The sequence below is a fragment of the Uranotaenia lowii genome, chromosome 2 (genome assembly GCF_029784155.1).
Source record: "Uranotaenia lowii strain MFRU-FL chromosome 2, ASM2978415v1, whole genome shotgun sequence".
Taxonomy (NCBI): domain Eukaryota; kingdom Metazoa; phylum Arthropoda; class Insecta; order Diptera; family Culicidae; genus Uranotaenia; species Uranotaenia lowii.
This window is the reverse complement of record NC_073692.1, coordinates 101,087,470-101,114,859: the sequence shown is the minus strand read 5'-3', so window position 1 is coordinate 101,114,859 and position 27,390 is coordinate 101,087,470. Positions and strand designations below refer to the sequence as shown.

The window sequence follows — 27,390 nt, the reverse complement described above, 5'->3', positions numbered from 1 at the left end:
GTCTTAAACCTAAGGCAAGAGCGCAAATAATTGTTTCCCGCTAAATTTCATTTCTGGACCACTGTGCACTGGTGAGACCTCCTCTTCGATCTCCTTGGACAAATAGTCGCCTAAAACAGCTAAAACAGATTCGATCAAAATGGCCTTCGTAAGGTACAGATCAAATCAATGCAGCGGTAACATTATTACCCAGAGATGTGTTAGACCTTGACGTCTTCGCTTTTACCGAAGAAATGGTTCTTGATGCTATCAATAATTTGAAGTTTTCTACCTCAACCAGTAAAGATAGCATACATTCGTGCGTTTTAAAAAGGTGTAGCGCCGTACTGGTAAAGCTACTAACTCACATAGTCAACCTGTCCTTCGAACAACAAAAATTTCCTACCACCTGGAAGGGATCATTAATGAGCCCTATCTTTAAAAAATGCGACAAACAGGATGTGCGTAATTACCGAGTTGTCACGTCGCTAGTTGCCTGCTCAAAGGTTTTGGAGAGGATCGTCTACGATCTATTGTTTTCTTCGTGCCGGAGTTGGATTTCTGAAAATCAGCATCCCAAAAGATCAGTAACCACAAACCTGGCAGTTATCACATCATTCTGTTTATCCAATATTGATGGCGGCAAGCAAATTGATGCCATATATACTACATTACTGCCCCGCGTTTGGTTCAGTGAATCACGAAATTTTGCTCAAGAAGCTACAACGTTTAGTATTTTCCGAAAGACTGTGTGTATGGATCAGGAGCTACCTAACATATAATCGCAGTACTTTGGGCCCATTACTGTTTACGCTGTGATGCAATGATATAAACATGCTTTTTGTTGGATGTGGAGTACTCCTGTATGCGAATGATATGAAAATATTTCTGACCATAAACAGCCTTACTGATTGCCACGAAAGCTAACCGGATGCTGGGATTTATCTTATGTTTGAGCCAAAAATTCACTGATCCTGTCTGCCTGCGAGCTCTATACTGCTGTTTGGTTCGTTCAACATTAGAATCTGCAAGCCTAGTGTGGTGGCCATTTAAAGCTGTGTGGATTGCGCGTTTTGAAGCAATTCAAAGAAGATTCGTACGATATGCTCTTCGGGAGTTGCCTTGAGAGAACCCTCTAAACCTTCCACCGTATGCTCGGCGTTGTGCTTTACTGGGACATCACACACTCTCGGATCGTCATGCCATCGGCCAGTCACTGTTCGTGGCGAAGGTTTTACGAAATGAAATCGGCTGTGTGGCAGCGGCCTAAAGAATACTGCCACTGGGATACTGGTCCATGTCGTACGAGGCGACTTATCCAGTACCTCCCAGATACGTTTATCTCATATTTCTGTCTATTGGAAATCAATGAGGTTGTATCTGGGAGGGGGAGAAAATGGGTGAAAGTCAATTATAGCATGCAGAATTCATAATTGTTTTCAGTTCAGAATTGTGTAAACCAATTTTTCAATCTAAGCGGTTTTGAATTCTTGTTGATATTTTTGAACTTTATGACCTATTTCCTCTCGGGGAGGATATGCCAATAGTGCGTATTGCCAAACATGCATTTGCGCAAGCTGTATTCTTCCATATTTATTTTCTTGTTTTGCCAATTTGGAAAACGATCTATAATTTAACAAATATCTTTGCTTTCTTGGTAATTTTTTCAATAAAATCTCTACACATGTGGTTCTTAAATGTAAATTTCTTTTATGTACACATCACTCACAGCCCCATGGGATTTTCTTTATTTTTTGGCAATCTGTTAAGATTGGCTTAGTTGAAAACTTATAAAAATTTGATCTACCTACATAAATTACATCAGTAATATTTGAGACATCAAATAAATTCTTCATATTTGTCCTTGTTTTAACACTAGTGTCCAGTGCCTTCTATCTTCAGTTCGATAACACCTTCTTGTGAAAGTAAATGGCCTTTCAGAAATAGATATTTAATTTAAAAATAAACCGACCTGGTACTTCAATCATGCAAGCCGTACAAATGTCGTTTTCAAGTAACAAATGTAAAAAAAAAATTCGCTTAGGTAGCCGAAAAGCTTTCAAATTTATTGTTATATCTAGTTGGAAGTCAAAACTAGTATCGCATGTCGACAGTTATTCCTGTTTTACCAAATATGTATAACTTCTCTTGTATTGACACATGTGACAAGTTCACTTTAGCTTCAGATTGGTTAAATGTATGGCTTAGAAGAGTTGAATCTCCTCTCATTTCATTTTCTGATGTTTCGTTATCATACGCCAGTCCTGGTTCTGGAATTTACTGCATTGGTTTCGTGCAAATGCATGTGCTTTCGTATATATTGCTTAAATTAAAAATAATGTTCAAAACTACTCGTTACTGTACAGATAGCCAAAGGGCTTCAAAATCGCTTCCCACGTCCAGTTTATAAATATATCGCAAGATAATAAAAAAGCCTTGCTGTCATATCGGATTGCTATGTATTAAAATTCATCTACTTATGCACTCTTCAAAGCTGCATTTTAAATTTCACTTTTTAAAAACTCATAGTAGCTATCTGACCAGACCACTAACTGGTCTGTAAAAAAAATACAAACTTTGTATAATGAATCTCCTGTTTGGTTTAACTATGATTACGAGGTAGTAGGTACTACCTATATTTTCTTTCCACCTAGTGTGTGATTGCCCTTTTTTGACTGACTACATTTCATTGGTATGTCTAACTTTAAGTAAGAAAGTTATAAAAAAAAACCTTTCAAATGTAATTTTATGAAGTGCAAATGCTTGAAATCCCTATGTGGATAGGCTAAATGCCAACTTAAATCAGATTTTTTTTATAAGTCCTCACTGTAGCGTCCTGGTCGGAGCATTCTCTGATCAATGTATAATGAAATCTCCTCAAATAATTTATGATTCTTAAGATTCTTTCCGACTTATATGTAACTGTCTCTCGTTCGCTTTATAACTTTTCTGTACTCTGCCTATCATGTTATAATTGAATCTAATTCTAAGAATTTAAACTAAAGTAACATTTTGTCATTCTTTACCCCATAAGAGCCCCCCGGTTAAAATTCCTATATGGATAGGCTTTATGCCATACTTTGTCAAGAATTCCCATGTGGATAGGCTACATGCCATGTTTAATACATTGAATTTATTTTCTTATCCTTTTTATAGGTTTTCAGATTTCTCAGGTATATGATGAAATCTGCAAAAAAAAAGGCTAGGCACAATTTTCCCGTTTGTTTGGATAACGTGCCGCTTTTAAGCCTAACCCTTTTCTGATACCTGCCTTGAGAGAACCCTCTAAACCTTCCACCGTATGCTCGGCGTTGTGCTTTACTGGGACATCACACACTCTCGGATCGCCATGCCATCGGCCAGTCACTGTTCGTGGCGAAGGTTTTACGAAATGAAATCGATTGTTCATGGCTTCTTTCTCGATGTAATATCTATGCCCCTGAAGAGCTCTGCGAAATCGTGACTGGCTTTCACTAGAATTAAGAAGTACTCGGTATGGTAGTAACGACCCTTTACGTTCCGCAAAAATAAGCTTTCTACGTTTTAATACGCTTTTTGACTTCAATGTATGTACAACGACCTTTAAACGATGGATATATTTATGTAAACTTAAATTAAATTTGTCATTAAGACAACTATGTTATATGGTTTTTAAAACAATAAAACAATTGCATGACTATTTTGCATGAAACCTCCGCGAGGCCACAGCAGTGATGTCAATTGAATTTATAGTTTATCAATGCTAAAAGACAAGCCCCCATTAAACAACTAATAACTTTTTTGCCTAATAAGATACGAAGTTACGGTATTCGACAAAGTTGTTCAGCGGGAAATTTTCTTTAGAGAATTCATAAATTGGCACAAAATTCATTAGCAGGCTCGGTTCCACAAAAGAAACAAAAATGATGACGAATTTTTCAGTACAAAATACTCAATTTTGCCATACAAACAAAAAAGTTCAAATTTATTCATGTAAATGTTAATTAAAAATTCTGCAAAAAATCATGGATGAGTTTCGAACCAAAAAAAAGCTTTTAAGACGTTTGAGACCTTCAAAAATGACCCAAAATCGACTCAGTCTATTGTCCATAGACATTAATTTAAGCTAAACATCAACATGTCAAGGAAACGTCAGGAACCGATGTTAGGTGTCCTGATTTTCGAGAATTAGTACTGAATTTGAAAAAGCCGTACTACTGAATTGTTTTTTTTTTAATTTGGTCATTAAATGTTACCTTTGTTTAACAAATAAGGCTGATATTCATTACTATCAATGAGAGACACTGCTTCGAACATTTTGACGCAGCATTAACAGTGATGAATATCACCCTGAAAAAAGTTACCCCATTACTGAAATTTAATAACTTTTTTATCATAAGTCGAATCGAAATGCCGTCTCCGGATGAAATATTTGTCGTAGTTTAGGCTTTAAGAAAAACCGTTTTCAAAAGAAATTGGCCGAAGGGGACCAAAGTTATTCATGAAAATCTGGATTTTCGTGTTTCTCCCGAACGAAATGTCCCAAAATCCCATACTATGTTTGAGAAAAAAAATGTTTAAAAGAATCATTGTTTCTTTTATTTAAGAAAGAAAGTGTGTTTATAATTTTCGGTACAGTGTAGGGGGAAGTGGTCCTAAATGCGCATGTTGGGTAATATGCGCTTACAGCCGATTGACGATATGGCTGGAGATTCATCATATCGAATCAGTGCAGTTTGAGGGTAAAACGCTTTTAACACATAGCATGAAAAAAATGAATTGTTATATACAGTCGAAAAAAATTAAAAATTCAAACAAGATTTTTGTCAGTTTTGTTAAAATATATTGAACTTTAATTACCGTGCGTACAGATTCTGTGAACAAAAATTTAAATGGTTTTTCTTTCTTATTCATATCAAGGCAGGTAAAATGTCTGTATCAAGAAAAATAGATTAGTCTTATAAATTTTTGACTTTTTATCAGTTAAACATTAACACCCTTATACTCGTTTTCGATCGAATGACATTCGTTCGAAAGTTTTGCAATTTCGTATTCTTGTTTTCGTTCGAACGAACGAGAACAGTTCGATCTTTCGAACATCGTTCGAACGAACAAAACATTGCATTCCCGTTTTCGATCGAACGTATATTTTCTTTGGACTGACAAACGCGAGTCTGATACTGCGAATCATGACCGTTTAAAGAAATTAGTGAAACTTATACCGTATTTTTTTCACCTGGAGGCAAACTAGAGGCAACCTAGGTTCGCTCTAACTGCTGTCATCGTGCTCATTTATTGCTCGAGAGGCAACCTAGGTTCGCTCGAAAAAGGGACGGAGTCGCCCTGAGAAAAAAGTCAGTTTTGCGAGAAGTTCACCATTAATACCGATCGTAGAATTCAAAAGTGGTCTAAAATAAGAATGTTGTTGGACTCAAACCCATCAAAGGGAATGCTGCAAAATGAAAAACATCTTAAAGACGAAAACAATTTTATTCTTGGATAAAAAAGCGGAAGTTTGATGTTTCGAATCTTGGACATTCGAATAAAAAAGTTGAGAAGTTTAAAATAATTAAGAATTTTTTTATATTTCAATACCAAATTTTGTATTTTTTGAAAATTGAATTGATGAGATTTTTATTCAAAATTTTTGAGGAAAGTTTAATTTGAAACTTTGTTGTCATTAAAATCTTCCAGTTTCCTCGCGACGACTGAACCGATCTGAGACGAGCACCGTCTGCAGCTTCAGCTTTTTTACCGCCACCAGAAGGTGTCCTTACTCCTTACACCCCATTTAAAATATGTGTAATTGAAGTAGGAGAAATCGCTAAATTAGAGGAAATAAGACAAAATAGAATTTAATAACACAAACAATATAAACGTGGGTTGATGCTATGCAAAATTCTGCAAACATTTTCGTTGATGAATTTTTTTCGACCGATTTTTTTTCTATCGGCGGCAAACAAACGGAAGTCTGAACTGCGGACATAGGGCGTTGGTATGAGGTTAAGAACGATTGTGGTTCAAAAAAATAAAATTTATGTGGCTTTTATTAGCATTTTTGTTTTAAAAAATCAGTGTAGAAATAAGTCAATTTTCCATTTAAAAGATATTTTTTTGTTTGAGACTCGCCGTCGACTTTAATTCCGGTGGGGGAGAATTTACTGCAGCAGAAGCAGTCAAGGTGGCACCATTCTCACTATCCTTGTAATGAGGACACTTTCTTGTAACCGGAGACACTTCAGTAGACCGTTTGCGGCTGCTTGCGATAAAATTTTCATCCAAATCATCCCCAGAAATTTTCTGTTCTCCAGGTTTCAAAAATAAACAAATTTCTATCCACAACATTCACGTCTAGAGCTGTCATTTTCACACCTCAGGGCTGCCATGAAATTTCGAAGTTAATCAGGCAACACCAAAATCAAACGTATCTGATTCGTACGAAAACAAGAATACCTTTTTTCGAATTCGTTCGAAAGTATCCATTCGAACGAAAGCCAGATACGCCGTAAACGAGAATAAGGGTGTAAATCTACGCTCAAATCACGATCTTACAGGAAAAAAAAGAAGAACTTCATACTGATCCGATAAAAATACTATATGGACAAAATATTACCATGAAATATGGCCATATGGCATACTTAACTATGTTTCAACCAAAAGAACTAGTGATGTAAAAAATTTCACCAAAATTTCAGCCTTGACGTATGCTTAACATCCGTTTCTACTATTTTCAATTAAATAATATCAAAATATTGCAAGTGTTAATGAAATATAGCCAAAAACATAAATATGCGCATTTAGCCCGCCAGTTTCGGAAATTGGCTATTTTGACTTCTTTTATTATAAAATTAATTTCACAAAAACTGTAAAAGATTTTAACAGAAAAATTGCTCTAATGTGTATGAAACAGATGTCCGCTCATGTGCATATAGTTTTCAGACTCCTATCTATTGGAATATGGGAGAACATGAGTGCTTTCCTTAATATGCGCATATAGCCCGCCTCTCCCCTATAAGACAATGAAATAAAAAACCAACTTTCCTTTTTGACCAATTGTTCGTAACACCCTTCAACACTATCCTAACCAGAAAGAGAAAATAAAATTGATCCATTTTTATCACACGTCATGCTTACCTTTCAATCCCGAAACGAGCACTCGAAAAGGGTATTTGTGGCTGTAGGAAGCAAGATTACCCCGTATCAGAATGTATGGCATTGAATATCAATCTGTGAAAAAAGATAAAAGAGAAACATTAATTTGATTTCAAAAGAAATTTGTAGAGAACCATGTTTGAAGCTTTTCTATATGGGTGATATACAATTAAAAATGTTTAAAGATTTAAGTCATATTTAAGTTTTTTAAGTAAATGTTTTGAATTATGAGCAATTAAACCTTAACGTTGATTTGAATATATAGAAATGAGCTGCTAACCCCAATTTTCCCACAATAATTTCCATTTCCAGAATCTAGTGTGCATAGAAATATTTCAACCAGTTTTATTTTCGTGCTAGCTCTACTTTTATATTTGAAAATCTAAAACATTTTATGAGCTAACCATCATTAGACCAGCTCGCGTTCGTTAAACCTTTTTTCCACTACAACATTTCAACGACCAACAATGACCCCAACCGAATTCAATGGAAATTACATTGTGCCACTTATGTCGGTGGATTGATACGTATTATGGGTCCATCGGCCCATTCATCTGTAAACTCAGACTCGTACCGGAAGCCACACCCCGCCCGGAACAAAGAAATTTCATCCCGCAGAAGCAGTTGAGAAGGCGGCATCCAGTCCAGCCAGTCCAGTTGATTCGTCTGCCGTGTCGTTTTGTTCAGCAGAATTCACACGAACCGGGGGCCTGCTTAACAGATTCCAGCTTGACCCCTGGCAAAGGGAAACGTCCGGAGGCTCGTTACTACATCTCTAGGCTGTGTCGGTTTTCTCCTTTTTTAAAGTTGAGAAATAACAGTTTTCTGTCAACAATTTCTTACTGACTTTCTTACAACATCAATACATTTTTTGAACTTATTTCTATTTGAAGCTTTGCTAGAACACAGCTGTGATATTAGCAATATTTCGACATCGTAATCGATATTTAAAACCGAAAAAGAAGAAGAAAATACAAATCGACTCAGGTTCGCGAAGCGACACGGGTAATGCAGCCCCATAATCTAAGCATTTTAGTTGCTTCACTGCCTTTGCTCTTTGTGTCTTCGTTTGGTCTCGTTTTTAATGCCCACTGCTCGACGGGACCGGCGTTTGAGCTTTTCTTCAGCTTTTCGGAATACCATCATTGATGCCTAACTGTCTTATTTGATATATGGTTAAGACACTGATCACAGACAGTCAGTGGTCAGTGGTTAAGACTTAAATATTTTGGAATATTGGAAATAGTTGGAATATTGAATTTAAACAAAGCAATTATGGTTTGATTTTTTCGTAAACTTATATGTTAAACTAGACGTTGTTCTACATGATACGATCTACAATAAAATAGTTATTTTATATAAGAAGAGAGATATCCCAAGTAACAATTTTAGCTTTATTATGGTCAGCGAAACTTCGTTTGGACTATAGCATTAATCTTCATAAAAAGCTAAAGCGCACTCTACATATAACATCACCAGAACTTTAATAAAGCTAAAATCTGGAAACGTCATCATGACCAATTTATTAAAACTCGATAAAATCATAACGCTTTAAAATTTTGGTCACCAACGCTTTTATAAAGCTATTTTTAAACATGTTAGCAATTTATGTTTTTTATCGGTTCTATTAGTTCTCCGAGTCTTTTTTCAATTTTTACATGTGGTAAGCTTCGGACCAACCAAATTCAGGGTGGCCACTCAAAATCAATTTTTGATTTCCCGCTTTTTTCCCGTTTTTTTTCCGCATGGTCTCAAGAAATTCCCTGTTTTATACAACAGAAAAACAAACAAAATTCCCAATATTCAGTTTTGAAACCATATAAACGAAAATCGATTAAGCTGTCTTTTAGTGTTAAATGATCTTTAAATGGTTTTTGTTTCAGTTATGTTTACCAATTAACCTCTAAATCATTAGATTGATAAGCAGAGTTTTTTTAATTTTTAAAGCTATGCCCCTCGATTCGAAAATGTTAAACAAAAGAAAAAGAGTTTATTAATTAAAATATGTTTGATTATCATTTTCCAATTTTATTTGTATCTCATATAAATAGTTTTAAGTAGCTTGCCTCTCTATGAGCGTCGGAAAGCACCTTCAATTATTTCGCTTCCAGCTCCTTAGCCTCCTTTTCTGCCTCTCGAATTCATTTCGCTATAGTTTTTTTTTCAGATTTTCCTCCATTTTAAGGACTTTAAGGACTCGACATTTCTCGAGTGAGAATTGCGGGCATACTAGATTAACAATTTCGTTATCGTTATAGCTGTGACTCCCCCTGACATGTCGATTCCGTCGTATACGATACGTTGGGCTGTCAGACTCTCCTCGGTTTGGTTTTCAACTAGACATTTTGCGTTAACGAAAAAGCCTCTTTCCATAGTCATGAGACAAAATTAGAATTTTCTTCAATAAAGTCGTCAAATTGAAGAACTCCTTTTTCGATTTGCCAATAAGTTCTATCCTAAAAATGTCCAATCGTTGTGTTTTTCTTCGATATCCCGAAATGATGTTTTTATTGAAGGTATGCACATATTTGATTGTCCGAATTCGTCCTTAATTTTATCGGCACAAGCTCTACTTAAGTGTTGTTTGTCAACAAGTACTTCTAGACACAGGTCTCAACGTTTTTTGGCAATATCTGGATAGTGTGCAATCATATCGGGATTAACGCACGATAAATACCGAGTGATGGGATGAGACAAGGGAGATCCTATAGCCATAACCATTTTATTCAAAATTCCACAGTAAAACGAACGGCAGGTATTTCTGAATACAAGGAAATCTTTGTCGGAAACATGACCAGCCCGAGCAGACTTTTATGGCAAAATAATACCTAATTTTGCTATCATGCCTTGAAAGTAAATTGAGGTATCATTTTGCCCGAATAAAGGTGGTACAATGCCAAAATTTGGGTCTCACTTTCCATATATGGATACCTCGATTATACCAACTGTAGGTTTCACTGAAACCTTAATGATGCCTTGTTTGGCCAACGTTTCTAAATGAGTTTTGAAGGCATAATGATGCCACTTTGAGGTATAATTTACTGCCAAAATTTGGCATCGTTGTGGTTTCGAAAATTTTATCAAAAGGATGCCTAAACTAGGTATTAACGAGCTTTTAATGAAAGCAAAATTTATCATCATTGTGCTTTCTTCCAGTCAAAAACGATACCCAAATTTATCCGATCACAGTGCTCCCTTTTTTCCGACACAATGAAACTAAATTTGACATTCAGGGCATGATAGCAAACTTTAGCATTATTTTTCCATAAAAGTGTGCTCGGGGGGATATGATGAAAATCGCCTTTAATTATGCAACAAAAATAGTGAAGCATACATAGTTCAAACAAATAGCGAACATTAAAACGCCAAAATGTATACCTAAATTTAAATGTTCGTTATACTCAGAAAAATACTATTATGTATGCCATAAGATTCTCTTATGAAGTGGCGCCATAAGAAAATATAATGAAATTCATAAGATTATCTGATGACTGAAATTAACTTTCAGAATGAACACCCCTTTAAGATTAGGTTTTCTTTTTCATAAGATAATCTTATGATTTTTTCTAAGCATATGAAATTTCATAAAATTGTTTTCAAAAACATGCAATGTCATAAAAATATCCATATGTTTACTTAAAATTGATAATTTCAATAGCAAACTTGCATTTTATTACGTATTGTTCATGTTTTTTTTTCAAATTCGTAACCATCCGCGGCACTTTCATTCCGGTCCAAATTGTCCAAAAAACAAAGGATAATTTGTTCGTTTCCTCCGCTGTGGGACTACAAATAAAACTCCCACAGAATCAGCAGATCCGTCAGTTGTTTGCGGATGTACGAGAAAACCTTGGAAAATTTCGCTGCCGGTTTCAGTCTATCGGTCTTACGTTTTTTGTCTCCCAGTAAGCATGAGAGTGGGCAAACATTATGAAAATTTAAAGTTTATACAAATTTTCAACATATTTTTGACATTCATGAAAATAATACAATTTGCAAAATAAACTTACCATTGAATAATCAATACCACGAACAATTTGAATGGACTACTTTTCTCAAATGATTCTAAATTAAGAAGCTTTTCTTCAGCTGTTTTAATGATTGTGTTAATTTTATCTTCGCACTGCGGTTTTTTTTCTGTTTTTTATAAGAAAATCTTATGAAATTGAAAGAATTTCATAAGAATCTTATGAAAAATTATTTTGGACTGAAAAAAGGGGTTCTTTAAACGTGTCTTATGAAATTTAGAATACGATTTCTTCTGGGTGATATGTCATGAACCATGAATATTACATCTATTTTTTTTATTGCATAAATAAAGGCGATTTTCATTATGTACTAAAATTCATCTTTAATGCTTGATGATGCAACGCGAAACTTTCATTTTGAAATAATTAAGTATATTTTTTTTAAATGAACGATTTTCGCATTGTATCGTACCACTGTATTCTCTCCCTCATTTGAATTAGATCCTCCCCCGTCACTCGGGACGATGCAATTATATGGTTGCTATACTCACCCGTGAAATATAATAGTTTGAATGAAAGAAGTCCATAAAGTCAAATTTTCGTTGAACTGCTGAATCTCAAGTTCTAAAAAAAGAAACGCCAAATTACGTTAGATAATAGTGGGATAGCTGAATTACTTCTAAAAGAGATTTAAAAAACATAAAAATAATTATTAAGGTAAAGCGATTTGAAAGTACGAACTAAAAGATCTGTGTGCGTGCACCACATTTGCTATAGAATCATGAACAGTACTGTAAATTCGGCTCTATTCCCTGTAGCTAAACGTCTTCTTATGATTGAGAAAATTTAAGTAATGCACAGTCGTATATACATTAAACTTCGCATTAGTGTTTTTATGTTTAAAAAGTGCGAAGCAATATGACTTTAAACGCCTGAACTTATATTAAACTGTAGATTTTAAAACATTGCAATAAGAACATAATTAGATAAGAGAAACTCCTTGATACAGACATTGCATTGATTAAAATCAAAATTCGTTTATTATTTGGCAAACTTGTGACTGCCCTTGAATAAAGTGGGGAGCCAACAACTTTTTGCAGCAATCAAAATAGCCTAGGCAATCAGACCTAGAGAATTAATTCATCCCGAGTTTAATAACCATAATATTACGTTGTTTTCTATTCCATCTTATCTTTGAAAATGTATTTATTTAAACAATGTGGTCTTATACGACAGCAAAATTTAGAATCTAATGCAAAGTAAAACTCGCTGTCAACATTATTAGATGTCAAATAAAATTGTTGCTGTTCTGAACCTAGTCGTATGTTGTTAATAAATTATGTATGTTTTAGTTAATAAATTAAACTGAATTTTAGTTTATTTACTAGGCAGCAGTTTCACTATTTTGGTTATTACATTTTGCTATTCTGTCCCAATCGCATAACAGTCCCATGGGGATAGGAATCACTAACTACATGGGACTGTCATACGAGTAGGGGCAGTATACTGCTTGGAAGACCCTGTCACATGTCCCGCCCTTGTTCCTGAAAATGGAATTTTCTGGGACAGGTTTCAGCACCAAACTAGTGTTTCTACTTTTTAGATAGACTAGGCTACAGAGCAGTTTTTTCGAGAAACCTTGTGCAGTCACTATTTATATTTCATTCAACATCCAGAATTAGATTTTATAATTGTTTTGTGTCTCTTCCACCTACGAGCCATTGCTGAGGCAGGACGAATCTCGGGGAGCGTATAAGGTGCACTATTTTGCAGCTGTGCAGTCTTTACTCGCCTTGGTAGACTTTATAACAACTTCCTACTTTATTTAAGCCGATGTTCCTTCCGAAGTTATTGCGTACCTACCTCTTTTCAGAATTAGCAGGATTTGGCTGTCGATGTACCTTCTTCGTTAGATCGTAAAGATTCTCATTAATGTCTCGTTTCATATCTACGGTTGTTCCAATGCCTAACAGCCGTGGAATCTGGGACTTTCCCTGCTCCTCGATGACGTCTGTGTTAATCTTCAGCCAGGATGTTAACAAGCAGAAATCTTTTCCAGCCGCGTATAAACGACCCATCTTGTCGCGGGTTATATTCTTCGTTATTCACTCGCGGCGATTCAAAAAATTAAAACTAATTCAACAACACACGACTGCGTTAGTATTTTCTTTTAGGATTCATATTTCCGAAAACCCCGGAACACGACCGTAGAACCGCAGTAGCACCAGTTGTTTACATTTTTACACGATTAAACATTTTAACTCAACACTGAAAAATCAAAACCATATCAGTTGTGTTGTATGAAATTAATTTAAAACTCAATTTCGTATTCTTAATATTGCAGTACGATAGATGTTGAGTAAAACTTCCCTTCTTCAGGTCGATGACATAGTGAGTGCGATGCGATGCAAACCGGCGAATGCGTTTGAATGCGGCGAACCACATTTGATGAAAATGTATGTGAATCGCTTAAACCTGACAAACTCAACGCGGCAAAGCAGATGTCATATGTTTCGCCGCTCGAGTTCGCATTGGCTGCGTTCGTAAATTCGCATTGCATCGCTCTCACTATGTCATCGACCTTAGGCCGATGACATAGTGAGTGCGATGCGATGCGAATTGGCGGAAAATTTACGGACGCAGCCTACGCGAACTCGAGCGGCGGAACAAATTGACATCTGCTTCGCCGCGTTGAGTATGTCAGGTTTAAGCGATTCACATACATTTTCATCAAATGTGGTTCACCGCATTGAACCGCATTCACCGCATCGCATCGCATCGTATTCACTATGTCATCGGCCTTATGCTTCAAAAACTGTAATTATTTAAATCCGTAGACCCGTAAATTCTATTTCGACATTTTCTATAGAAATTAATTTTTTAAGTGACAGGTCAAACGAAAATTTAAGTGATTCGAAGTTTGTTTTAATCACCGATAAACCGTGATATAAACCATTTTTCCAAATCCTCTGTATTAAAACAAACCAAGTATGGATCGGTTAACTGTGAACAAATTGCTCAAAAAATTATTTTTAAGATGCAAAAAATACAAAAATATAATAACTCAACACAAGTTTTATGTTTGATTAAAAAAAAAGCAAATAAATCCTTACACCTGGGGAAACCAGAACTTTTCCCAATTTTGTAACGAATATCCGAGGAAGTCTGGTAAAATCGGCCAACCTTAACCAATATTTTGATTTCTTTTCGGATCGTCAACAACTTTAATTGCGACGAACAATCGGCTCTGCATTTTTGAGAGAATAATTTTTTTTGAGTAAATTCAACTCGTTTTCCGAACGTTGAGGAAAGAGAGATTTATGAGTCACTTTCGTTTTCTTATTGCGTACAGTGCACCTAGATTGCACACTGCGACAAAAATGTGTGTATTTTTTATAAGATGAAAATTTATCGACTGTACGTTGTTTATTTCCGAACATAGAAATTTATTATTTGTCAAATCATAAATTTCTATGTTTGGATTATAAAGACTGCTTGGCTATTACTTAAAAAAAATTATAAGCTTATCGATTTTTTTTTATTCAACTTTGATTTTGCTTGAAATAGAGGAAAGCTTATTGATGCCTAATTTTGGTATCGGCGACAGATGACTGCTTTTCTAAAATCTTTTTAAGGAAAGAACATGAAACCCCACTAACACCTCATTTTGCTATCATATGAAACTTGATAACAAATTGTGTCATCGTTTAGCTATCGATGCCTTACATTGGTCTTGGTCTGCCATCATATTTCAACATATTGATGCTTGAATGAAACCTTATTTTATGATGGGGTAAAATATTATAGCAAATAATGCTATCATTTTGGCATTGATAGCTGATTTTGGTTACAGTTTGCTATCGATTTTGGCATCAAAGTCTGCTCGGGACTCTTAGCTTTCTTGATTGCCGACTTAGAATGAAATTTCTACGCTTTCAGGAGGTAGACGGATTATTTCTGAGAGTTCAATTTCAACAAGTGTTTTTGATTTTACGTTTAGACGTTCAGGCTTTACAACTTGCTTGCATCTCACAAGCCCGGTTGAATCATCGAAGAGAAACGGAACCATCGGTGCTTCTGTCTGATACTCTCGTAAAAAGGACTCAACAGTCGAAGCGGCCGTAACAAAAAAAAAAACTTAACTTTGGTCCCAGCAAACTATCATCTACAGCTTTAGCAACAATGTCGAATACCTTCGACCGGGAAATCGATGCAAAACTTCGCCGCCGACCGTGGCCTAGAGGATAGCGTTCAAGTCTTCTAAGCCAGAGGTCATGAGATCGAGTCTCGGTCACGGCATACATAGTACTCTTTCTGTGGGCTGGTGGTGTTAGCATTTGTAAGATGCTAGCCATTATATCCTTGAAAGATGTACGCTTTAGTCTTAAGTAAAATTCAGATCTCTTCAAAGAAACATGAAGTTTCACTGAGATCTTCTATGTGTGTGTTCGTTTAAAAAAAAAAACTCCGCTTAAAATTTGGAGGGTTTTCCTTAATCTTTTTTCCTCTTGTTTCTCTATTTCGTCGACAAACCATTTGAGGTACGGTAGCATTTTGGCAGCACGTTCTGCAACGCGTTCATTTTCCACCCAGCGAACGTCACAAAATTTTAACGGAAATATAGTTGAGCCCGTTACTGCAGCCCTTCTAAGTGGAATGTTTTTGTGAATGTTTCATCCAAATTCCATTCACTTTTCCTCAGTCCTTCCTTGAATGAGTTATGTACAGTGTGAAGTCCGCAGCTCCCAATGGTGAAAATCTCGTACGCCGGATTCAAACAAGTTCTTGAACCTCGCTAGTTAGTTCCTTGAGCATTTTCCAATTTACTACTGGACCATCCATGGAACCCTGGATCACTCGTTTCAGTAGATCAGGATTTTTCGAAAAACATAGTTTCATGCCATCCAGAAGGTCATTTTTGTTCTTCCCATTTCCATTTGATTAGCAATCTGGCTGTCCGGGAACATCCTCTCGTTGTTCAATGAAGCAAGTTCAAACTAATCGAAACCGACCCTGCTCGGCAAGAGGATTTGTTTCGACCTGGTAGAAATCGGTCGAAGTCAAATGGAAAGAGACTGGTGATCAACTGTCAATCCATTTCCACTTGTTTCGACATATTTCGACTAAACATCATTGAACAGATTTTCACTGAGCCAAAAATTCCCGACTTTTCGAGAAAATTCCCGGCTTTTTCCCGCTTTTTTCCCGTTGGATTTCAAATCCCGTCTTTTTCCCGCTTTTCCCGAATGGGTGGCCACCCTGCAAATTTCATTGTATAGGTTAATGTAGTACCACCTCTTTCCTGTCCTGCTTCTCCTAAATAATGAAATGTTGCGGGGTAAAGTATGGTGTACGTTAGTAAGTTTTCCTCGCAAAAATTCTCTTTCGCTCTTTTCAAATCGTGTAAAATTTTCTCCTAACTTTTCTATCCATCTCATCAATTTTCAATTCTGATATTCTTTCACCAAGAACATACATTTTCACCGATATACCGATATAGTATAGTATAGTAAATAGTATCTTAAAAAAATGCGCCTCGTCAAATCATGATGGAATTGATGGAAAATGGCTTGAAACAATATTTTCAAATACTTGACATTGTGAATCCATCAATATGGCGTCATTTTGTGCCTTTCAATTTTGCAACCAACATGGCGTTAGTCAATTCAATGCTTAATAGCATTATTATGGTCAGATAAATGGCTAATTAGTTTTAAAATGGTTTTATTAGAGCCATATTAAAAGCTAAAATTTGACCTTTCTCTCGCTTAGGATGTTTAGGATGAGTTCCTCATTTCTGAGTTGTTAATCAATAGTACAGTAAACGAGGACAGACTTTTTGAATGGAAAGGGATTGGTTGAGAATGACTCGTGGAATAAACCATGAGTAGAAATCGCTGTCGAACGCCATTTTAAAATCCAAAATGGCGGCTTCCGCTGAAATTTAAGATGTTGTAAATGTCTTAAAATCGCATGAAAACCCAACAATATTGGTATTTGATGAAAGGGCTAAACTAGAAGAAATCGAATTTTACTTTTTCGAAGCCATCTTGAAATCCAAGATGACGGCTTTCGCTGAACTTTAAAATACTGTTAATCACTGAAAATCCCTTGAAACTCCCATATGGGTATTAGTTGAAAGGGATCAACGAATAGAATACAAATTTCGCTCTCAGACGTCACCTCGAAATCCAAGTTGGCGGCTTCCACTAAACATTAAGATGATTTTAATCACATGAAATTCCCACAATATGGTCATTGGGTTAAATAGCTTAACCCAGGGGTGAGCAGCCCGCGGCCCGCGAGACCCTTTTGTGCGGTCCGCGTAGCTTTTTTTCTAATTTTTATGCATTAACTTTCTTCTAAAATGGATTGTTGGGAAAATTCATATGACTGCACTTATCTGCATTTGACCCACAATATGTCAGATTGTTAACTTTTTTTTCTGGCATTTCAAGCATTTATTATATTCTGTTCAATGCATATTGTTTATTGGCATAACGTTATATTGGAGTTTTTTTTTATTCAGAGTTCATTTTTCCTAATTATTTACCACTTTGAAAAGCAAAATCCATCAAAGTGTCAAATTCCTTTACAGAAGTATGATAAAAAATGTGCTCAGTGGATTTTTTAAAATTATTTTATCCAATTTGACAAAAAGGCTTGTTCTGTTAGCATTCAAATATTGGCAAAAAAAACAAAAACTTTGTGAAATAATTTTTACTTCTGGATATTGACGAGAATTACGAAAGTTTAATAATAAAGCATGGGTGAACGATTTAAGATTTTTTATCAACATGAATCTGTCGGTATCAAAGTTATCGACCAAAAATTATTAGAACTTGATAAAAAAAAAATATCTGAAATTCTGTCATCCAATCCAATCTATTAGATTATCTGTGATGCTTTTTTCAGTAATTTGAAAGAAAATTTGTAACAAAAATCGATAAATTTAGCTATTTAATATAATTAATGATTATTAATGATTAATGATATCTTAATAAGCTAAGCTTAGCTTAGGTTGTTTGACTACTCATATCCACCTTAAATCATTAAGCCCGAAATGCTTGAATTAGTCTTCAAAAATACCGCCATTTTTTTCATGTTTTTAATAAAAATATAATATTAAATTGTATCGAATCATCCAATGCATTTAGAATTTCATGATCGCTGGCGTGGCTAAGTAGAACGAGTTCCACATCACCGATGGTTGCTACTTCGTGATTGATCAAGGCCATCAATTTTGTACAAGGGCCAAAAGAATGCAGCTTGGGATTAGCAACTCATTCTCAATGCACAAAACTCATGCTCTCCCTTTAGAAAATGATCAATAACGGCGCCGGCCACGTCCTAGTAGTTAAAGAGGGATGAAGGAAAGATTGTTAGTAAGATACTTTTTAGGATCAACCATAAATCTGTTATTCCAGTTTTCTTCAAAAACTTGTTTTGGAAGCTCTGGAGCAATGATAAGTCAGTATCACCAGCTATAGAAACGTATAGACGTCTGCGAATCTATATTCAAGTATCTCGAAAGGGGTTTTTTTTTTAGTAAGGGAGAGGTTTGGATCAGGAGCCATTTTTGGAAAATGGTGCGATCTTTGGTTGACCTACACCTCCTATGCTCCTAGACATTTTCGTAAGGAAACTCCTAATAATATCTGCGAGGTGTTTTAATTGGAAAATTTAAAAAGAATTATGAACACTCAAACAATTAGAAAAGTAATCATTCGAATTTCCCACAAGCTAGCTGTTTCCCTCATTATAATCTCTAACACATCACTGATTCTCGAAACGACTCTTGAACAGAATTAACAAATAAACACTAAAAAAAACATGGAACAAGAATCAAAAAGTTATAGATGATGCAATTGATGATAACATGTTGAATTTTGGGAAAGGTTTGCAGAAAGTTTAATACTTTTTGGTACTTATTTAAGGTAAGTATTTTAGCTCGCGAAGTAATAACATTGTTACTCTTTAATATTTAAGTGGCTTAATTTCGCTTTTCTAAATTAAATTTTAAAATAAGATCGCTAAAAAATAACGAGACAGAGATATACATTAGGTACTGATAAAGGAAAAACTTTGAGAATTGTACCTATATTGTCAAATTTTACTTTAAAAGTGTTTTTTTTATCTTTGTCGGTCACATTTAACAGTTTCATCGTAATAACGAGTAAACTTTGTCAAAAAGTATCATTAGCATAATAAAAAAAATCATGATATAAAAATCGGACAAGACAAACATCCCTGATTAACTCAAACGAACCGTGATATGCCAAAACGAAAACTTTAAATTAAATTAAAACTTCAAAACGGTTCGGAAAGTAAATCAAAATTTCAATGCTTCTCAAAGCACTTAATGTGCATCACAAACCGCTGCTAAACAACATTTTCAAGTTCATAGAACCTGCTTTAAAAATGCATTAAAAATGAATTAAAAAGAAAAAAATATACTTAGTTTCGGATTACTTGAATTTTTGCCAAAGAGGACGTTGCAAACTCGTCCTGCCCAATGAGCCGCACATCCGGCCGGGAGAACAACACTCTGCCTCGCTAGACTTATTCACTCGCTCTAGGAAATTCTGAGTAGAGCAGCATAGGAATTCGAGGGCCTTTAAGGTAAATCCATCTTCACTATTAGAGGAAACTGTTTAATTTAATTTTTCCCTTATTGAATGACATGGAAAAGAATTTTCCTACAACGATTTTGACACACGCGGAAAAAAAATTTTCCCTATCCCAATGATATCTTAATAAGAATAAAAATTATAAAAATCTGGATAAAAATTCCAGATTTTTTTTTTGTTTTGATTATAGTCGTTTTACCATCTTTATGGCATTCGCGACTTTATCAACGTTGCAGTTGGCGGATCGTTATTGAAAAACTATCCGGTACAACTGTGTTCGATGTTTACTCTTGGGCTCGAACTCGCGGACATCGGCTCAGGAGACAACAGACTTGCCAACTGAGCTATATCACAAGCCCTAAAAATTCCAGAATCAAGAATGTAGTTTTGAAGAGAGTTGCTTAAAATATGTGAAATTGCACATTTTTCTGGCATTTCGACAATTTTGCTCAACATATCAATGAAATGATCCGATACAGAACTTCAATTAAAAAAACGGGATTATTTACCCGTTGTAAAAAAAATATCTAGGATTTCAGGACAAGTTTTTATTTTGGAAAAAATCACAGAAAGTCAATTAGCGTTTCAACTTCCAACGCTAAGAAGACGGTGATTTCTTTGAAAACATATTTTTCACACGATTAGTTATCACTGTGGTAAGCTCCAGAAAATTTTTAAATTCAAGTGATGACAAATAGTAGATACCATTGGTTTTAATAACGTGGGGTGCCCGAGAAATTGGAGAACGGTTGCCATGGACCGAGTGAATTTTAGGAATTATGTTCGTCAAGTTATGTCGTAAGACGGAATACTATGTAAATAAAATAATGGTTTTAATAAAAATGTTGTAAGACGAATGTTTGCCAAGAAGTGCTATTAAAAAATTGAGAGAATTTTAAAATGGCAAAGATTTAGTGATTTACCTTTTCGATATGGGATATTTAAAAGTGGTGTTGAATTTCTGTTATTCAACACGTGAATTCGTTTTATCTTGCCTTTTTCAGATTTCATTGGGCCAAAAATTTGTATTTTTTTAAATATGATGGGAAGCTCTCATAATTATTATAAAAAAAAATATTTTAAGTGCGGCCTGCCGACAAAATTCTAATATTATATTGGCCCGTTGGTTCAAAAGGTTGCTCACCCCTGGCTTAACCAGTTTAAGTTGAATTTCTCTATCAGACGCCTTGTCAGTCACTGTCTTGAGATTCAAGATAGTGACTCTCGCGGAACCTTTAAATGCTGTAAATATCTAAAAATCGCATGAAACAATATGAGTATTGGATAATAGGCCTAAACTAGAAGAAGTCAAATTTCGCTATCTGACGCCATCTTGAAATCGAAGATGGCGGCTTCCACTGATTATTTAAATACTGTAATTCACTGAAAATCGCATTAAACTCCCACAATATGGGTATTGGATGGAAGGGCTAAACGAGTAGAAGTCGAATTTCACTATCAGTCACCAATTTAAATGGAAATCCAAGATGGCGGCTTCCGCTGAACATTAAAATAGTTTTGATCACTGAAAATCACATAAAATTCCCACAGTATTTGGTGAAATTGCTAAATCAGTACAGGTCGAATTTCGCTATCCGACACCATAATGAAATCCAAGATGGCGGCTTTCGCTTAGCTTTCAAATGCTGTAAATGACTATAAATCGCATGAAACCCCACAACATGGGTTTTGGCTAGAGGTCTAAACTAGAAGAAGTCAGATTTCGCTATCAGACGCCATTTCGAAATCCAAGATGGCGGCTTCCACTGAACATTAACATAGCCTTGCCAGATACTTTCAGAAAAAAGCGGAACATTTTTTTTTTTTTTGTGGCGTTTAAATAGCTGTGAGAAGCTGACGCTGAAAAGGAAATGTGGGTAGAGGGGTCAGGGAAATAAAAGTTTAGAGTAGGCAGCTTAGAATAGTAAGCTTTCAGAAAAAAAGCGGGACATTTCACAACAAAAAACGGGACATTTAAGATACTTTAAAAAAAAGCTAAATTGTATTGCCTAACTTATACGTATACCATCAGCCAAAGTTTTTCATAGAAAGTACACTAAGGTTTTTTAACACGGATTGACTCCTTCAGTTTTTCTTACATGACTTCTATTTACACGGTTTTTCACCATAAGCACGGTAATTTTCCACGAATCTCGCAAATTAATACGTTATTTGAGAGCAGTATATCAATTCCTACATGTAAACGGTGGATTTAATATCGCGTAAAAAGCTTTGTGCAATAACATATATACATTCCAAATTTGTTTAAAAAATTTAGAAACTTCCAACATTGTATACTTTGGACAATTGAGTCAAAAAAGGTGGTGTATAAAAGCTATAAAAACTATAAGAAGAGTCTGTCGAAAAATTTCGATCTATAATCATTTGGAAGCAACTTGAACATTATTTTCATCAAACTAAAGTTGTTTACATTGCATTGGTTAAACGTGCTCCAAGAACGCTTAACTGAATTAGAATCTTATTGTAACTTTAGGGCTATTCATAAGACAATATATGTACACTCTAAAAAAATGATGCTTGTTTTGAGAAAACAGACGTATTCGAAAATTGTTTGTGTCGTGTTGCTTATTTTTAGAAAAAGACGATTTGGAAGATGTTTTGTGTTGTCAGTAAATTTTGTAAAAGTTTTCCATGAAAAATGCGGGACATATTGAGGAAAAAGCGGGACGGCGGGACATTCAACAAAAAAGCAGGACATGCGGGACGCATGGCAACCCTACCTTTACACGTTTGTCGCCATGGGACCCATATTCGTGTGACGAGTGTATTTCCTGGAGAGCCCGTCACATCAAAAACGTGTGACGCTCTCTTACTCATGTTAGCCGCTCAGTTTAGCCACACGCTACAAATATTGGAAATAGTCGAATTTCGCTATCTGACGCCACCTTGAAATCCAAGATGGCCGCTTTCGCTTAACTTCAAATGTTGTAAATGACAAAAAAAATCGCAGTAAATCACTACAATATATTGGGTTAAAGGAAGAGACCGTTCTATGAAACTTTTGGTTACTGTGGTGATATCCGGATTTTGTAAGGTAGAGTGTGGTGGGGTAAAAGTACGACCTTAGGGCTATCCTATTTTTAGAAAATTTTGCCGCTTGTTTTCCAAAAAATAAGAACAGCATATGATTCTTTAGACTTTTATCTCTCTTCTACAAAATTACGAAGATAATCGATCGGCGCATTTGATAGCAGTAGTGAAAATGCCTAACTGCTATCGAAACGTACTCTTACCGCACCTCTGGGGCAAAAGTTTATGTGGGGTAAAAGTACAACCATTCAAAATTCCACAATTCTGCATGAAGTCAACAGGATAATTATTTTGTATTAATCTCTGCTTACAGCAGCAGCTTTTTTGTTCGCTTCTGATACAAATCCTATACATGGGCAAATAACCTGCGCGAATTTGGAGTTCTGCACTAACTTTCCATATTCAGCAGGTTTTCAAAATCCAGTTCTCATCGTATTGGAGCAATTTTTCGCGCGAGCAAGACAAAAATATGCGCTGATGTTTCCAGAGCATTTAAAAAAGAAGTTAACATTGTCCGTTCAGATTTACTTCAGTAGACCTTTCGTACTTTTGCCCCTTCAAGGTTTCTTATGATTCACAGTTTATTGTGCAGAACAGAGACAAAGTAATTAATTTCTTTCTTCGGCATTTGATAGTGATTCAAAACAACTAAAAAGACACATTAAAACTTTCATTGAAAGCCAGACTTTTGATTGCACAAACATGTTTGCCGTTATTTGAAATATTACATCATTTAAGCAAAAAAGCTACTTTACCTCATTTTTCGGAGTATTTTCAATTTCTACAAAAAAAAATTATGGCTGGTTGTTGTTAGTCCAAATCACTAGCAATCCATGCCAGAGTTTTGAATTTTACTGTTCTCGGTTTGTGATAATCCCAAAACGTACTTTTACCCCACCTTACTCTACTTGGAACGCACAAAAATGTTCTATGCTACTTGTTCAGACTTGTAATGTTCGTTCAGAAGTCCAAATCAAGCACTTAAGGAAAATGTACTTCATTTCTCTCGAGTACTTTTTATTCAGCCAAATCTGAACTTTAAAAGTACAAAATTAAGTATTATGTGATTTCTGGTTACTTGGGTAGTAAAAAAATAGACTTTTAGACCAACCGTTTGGGGTTCGTCTTGTTTAAACTACAATTTGAAAGAAAAAAGTAAGGCACACATTTCACAAAAATAAAAAACCACACTAAAAAACTTACGTTTAATCACGAACCATGCGAGTCCGGTTTAGAAAAAGTTGATGCATCATTTGATGAATGCAAAGGTTTACATTTTAAATATAAACCCTACTCTAAAAAGGTGATCAACCTGAGTTAACTTTAACCCTTCGTTTCATAAAGTAATAAATTTGCAACAATTAATGTATGGAAAAGTGGAAAAATTGTATGTTATTTTAATTATTTTTCTTAATGTACTCATCATTATCAACTGTTTAAAATGATTTTTAAGGAAAAATAAAAAAAACCATGAAACGAAGGGTTAAATAGGTGTTTCAAATAACATCAATCTAAGCGTTGGCTATGGTACAGAGGTAGCGTGTTCAGTTTTCACTAAAAAGGTCCAGGTTCAAATCTTCATGAAAATTTTTCAAGTAAGTATAAAATTTATTAAGAGTAACGGGAACAGTATAATCAAAATAAATGTATAGAATTTCAATGAGAGATTAAAGCAAATACCTACAATTCTTTTTTGAAAAAAAAAATCCTTTCAAAGTTTTATGCAATAGACTGAGTCGATTTGGGGTCATTTTTGAATTTTTCAAACCCTGGGGTTTTAAAAGCTTCTTTTTGGTCCAAACCTCATCAATGTTTTTTTGCAAAATTTTTAAGTAACGTTTGCATGAGTAAATTTGACTTTTAGGTTTGTATGGGAAAATTAAATATTTTGTACTAAAATAACCAACATCATTTTTATTTCTTCTGTGGAACCGAGCCTGCCAATGGTTTTTGTGCCAATTTATTAACTCATTCAAGGAAATTTTGCGCTGAACTACTTTGTCGAATGTCATAACTTCGTATCTTTTTATACATAAAAGTGATTAGTATATTAACAGGTGTCTTTCTTTTGGCAATGATTAACAATAAATTCAATTGACACCACTGCTGGGTACCTAGCGAGGTATTGCAAGACCACTTTCCATGCCATTCTTCGTGGGACACAAGCAGTGGTGTCAATTGAATTTATGGTTTATCAGTCCAAAAAGACATACATCTGTTAAACAGCTAATAACTTTTTTGTCTAAAAACATACGAAGTTATGACATTCCACAAAGTTGTTCAGCGGAAAATTTCCTTGAAGGAATTTATAAATTGACACAAAAGCCTCGGCTCGGTTCCACAGAAGAAACAAAAATGATGTTGATTTTTCAGTACAAAATATTCAATTTTCCCATACAAACCTAAAAGTTCATATTTACTCATGTAAACGTTACTTAAAAATTCTGCAAAAAATCATGGATGAGTTTTGGACCAAAACGAAGCTTTAAGACCCCAGGGTTTGAGAAATTCAAAAAAGACCCCAAATCGACTCAGTCTACTGAATAGCTACACAGTTTCGATTATGGACTTGTGGACTTAAAAGTATCGATAAGAACTTAAATTTTAAGCCGAGTAGAATGCTAAACAGCCCTGAAGCAGGGCTGAGTAAGCTTTTAAGAGACCGTTCTATGGAACTTTTGGTTACTCAGGTATGATATTATTGGAAGTTTAGCGTCTTGTAATTTTATTCGGGTGCATCCAAATAATACAATTTCTTCGGGGACCCTCAATGAATTCTTAAAATCTTTAATTTTGCATCATTACATTTTTATGGACGCTGCCTACGGACTACGGAATGCTAAAAAAGCATTTCACTCAGTGTCCAAAAAAGCTGTTAAAAGCTATAGGTTGCACATAAGTATTTTTTTTTAAATTTTTTAAGACCACAAAAATGTAAAAAAATGGTGCAAAAACCGTACTTTTCTATTACTGGAAAATGATTAAAGTCACATCAGATAAATTTTGAAAAGGATTGAAAAGTTGACATAAATACGAAACACAGGATTTTTGACGAATTTTCAAAGGAAGAAGGAAGAAGATGAATGAATGAAAGAATTTGTGAAGAATTGTGAATTTTTATCAAGGAACAAAGTAAACGTAGCCTAATTTTTTTTTTGATAGGCATATGACATTTGGTTTTTCTATAGACGAAATTTTAGTAAAATTTGTTTGTGTTGTTAGTTTAGTTTAATGGTTAAGTTTTTTTTCAAACCATATTGTAACAACAACATCAGCAATGTTAAATATGTTTGGCTTGTATGCTTCCGTAAAGGATTAAAATTTCCTCTTTCATTTTTTCCAGGGAAACTGGAAATCATTTAGATTTTCCTAGTAACCTCCAGACCTATCACTTTAAGCAAACGAACTTTAAAAAAAATCGATGAAATTTAATTACTCTCATTTGTCGCTTAGGACACTTCAATACTAGTATCGCCAACGACCAAGTATCGACTTCTGTTGGAAATGAGTTGTCCCGTAATGTTGTAGCTAGGCTATAGGTTCATGCGTTCACTCAACTGAAACCGATATATGTATGTTAGCAACCTTTTCTGACGCGGCGCCGGTCGCCAGTTGTAAGTTCTCGGTCACTGACTACCACAAATGGCCGGTGAAGTCTTCTACTGCCATGCCCAGTGCCCAAGTGGGTCCCCTCTAATCTATTTCGGTAATCCATCTGCATATTAAATTATTCGCTGATTTCTTGTGACTATATCTACTATTTGGACGATGGAACCACCTGGCAATGTACCTGTATCAGGAAATTTTCCGTTCCAAGTAAACGGGAATATTAATTTTTAACCTTCCAAAGCCGTTCGCTAAATATCCGTTTCGGGGAAATATGAGTTGTAATTTGATTTCGTTCTCCTGGCTGTAAATGTTAACCGATTTTGATGATATTATATTCATTGTGTAGGTAATTTATTCTAATTACTCAACATTTCAAAATAAAGTCGATATGTATTACCAGGTTTTCAGAAACTGGTTCAGAAAGTTAAAAGTCCGAAAAATCAATTTTATTTTTAAAATACTCATAACTTCTGACAGCTTTTCTGTATTTAATTATTTTTTTGATGTTTAAAATTGTCAAGAATCCATCTATCCGACAATGTATAGATATGTTGGGGTCCAATGAAAGTTTTTACCGCTATGACAGATCTTCCGGTAGAAAAAAGTCTTACTTTAAAAAAACGACATCCAGTTTTGGCTTTGCTTAGCTGTATTTCATTTCTCAATGAACCGATTTTAGAAACTCAAATTTTAGTTTTTTGGCGTTAATTTGATCATTATTTTCATAGAACATACTTGGTCTGTCAAAACTACCAGTTCATCAGTATATTGGAATGATGATAAAGATGTTTGAAATGTGCGCTTCGGGTCATATTGACCCGAACGGCTTTGGAGGGTTAATTATAACTTTTTCAGAATGCAAACAATTTCCACATACGTACAATATATCTTACTTGAACATTAGAATCTACAAATTTCGATAGAGAAATTCACAAAATTGCGGCTAACCAATGGGAAAAATCAATTAATTCACAGTCACAGTTCAAGGACAGCTTATTTTGTAAGGTTTTGCTACTGGCGCT

The 27,390-nt window shown here is 35.0% G+C and overlaps 1 protein-coding gene across 1 annotated transcript in view; it reads right to left on the bottom strand.

Annotated features, from left to right (window-relative positions):
* LOC129744997 (uncharacterized) overlaps nucleotides 1–27,390 on the bottom strand; it is a 50,530-nt gene that overhangs the window by 7,614 nt on the left and 15,526 nt on the right. Inside the window, exon 2 of the mRNA XM_055737821.1 lies at nucleotides 7,093–7,185. Within this exon, the coding sequence (XP_055593796.1) occupies nucleotides 7,093–7,174 (82 nt within the window). The 5' untranslated portion in view covers nucleotides 7,175–7,185. The remainder of the gene's footprint in view (nucleotides 1–7,092; nucleotides 7,186–27,390) is intronic.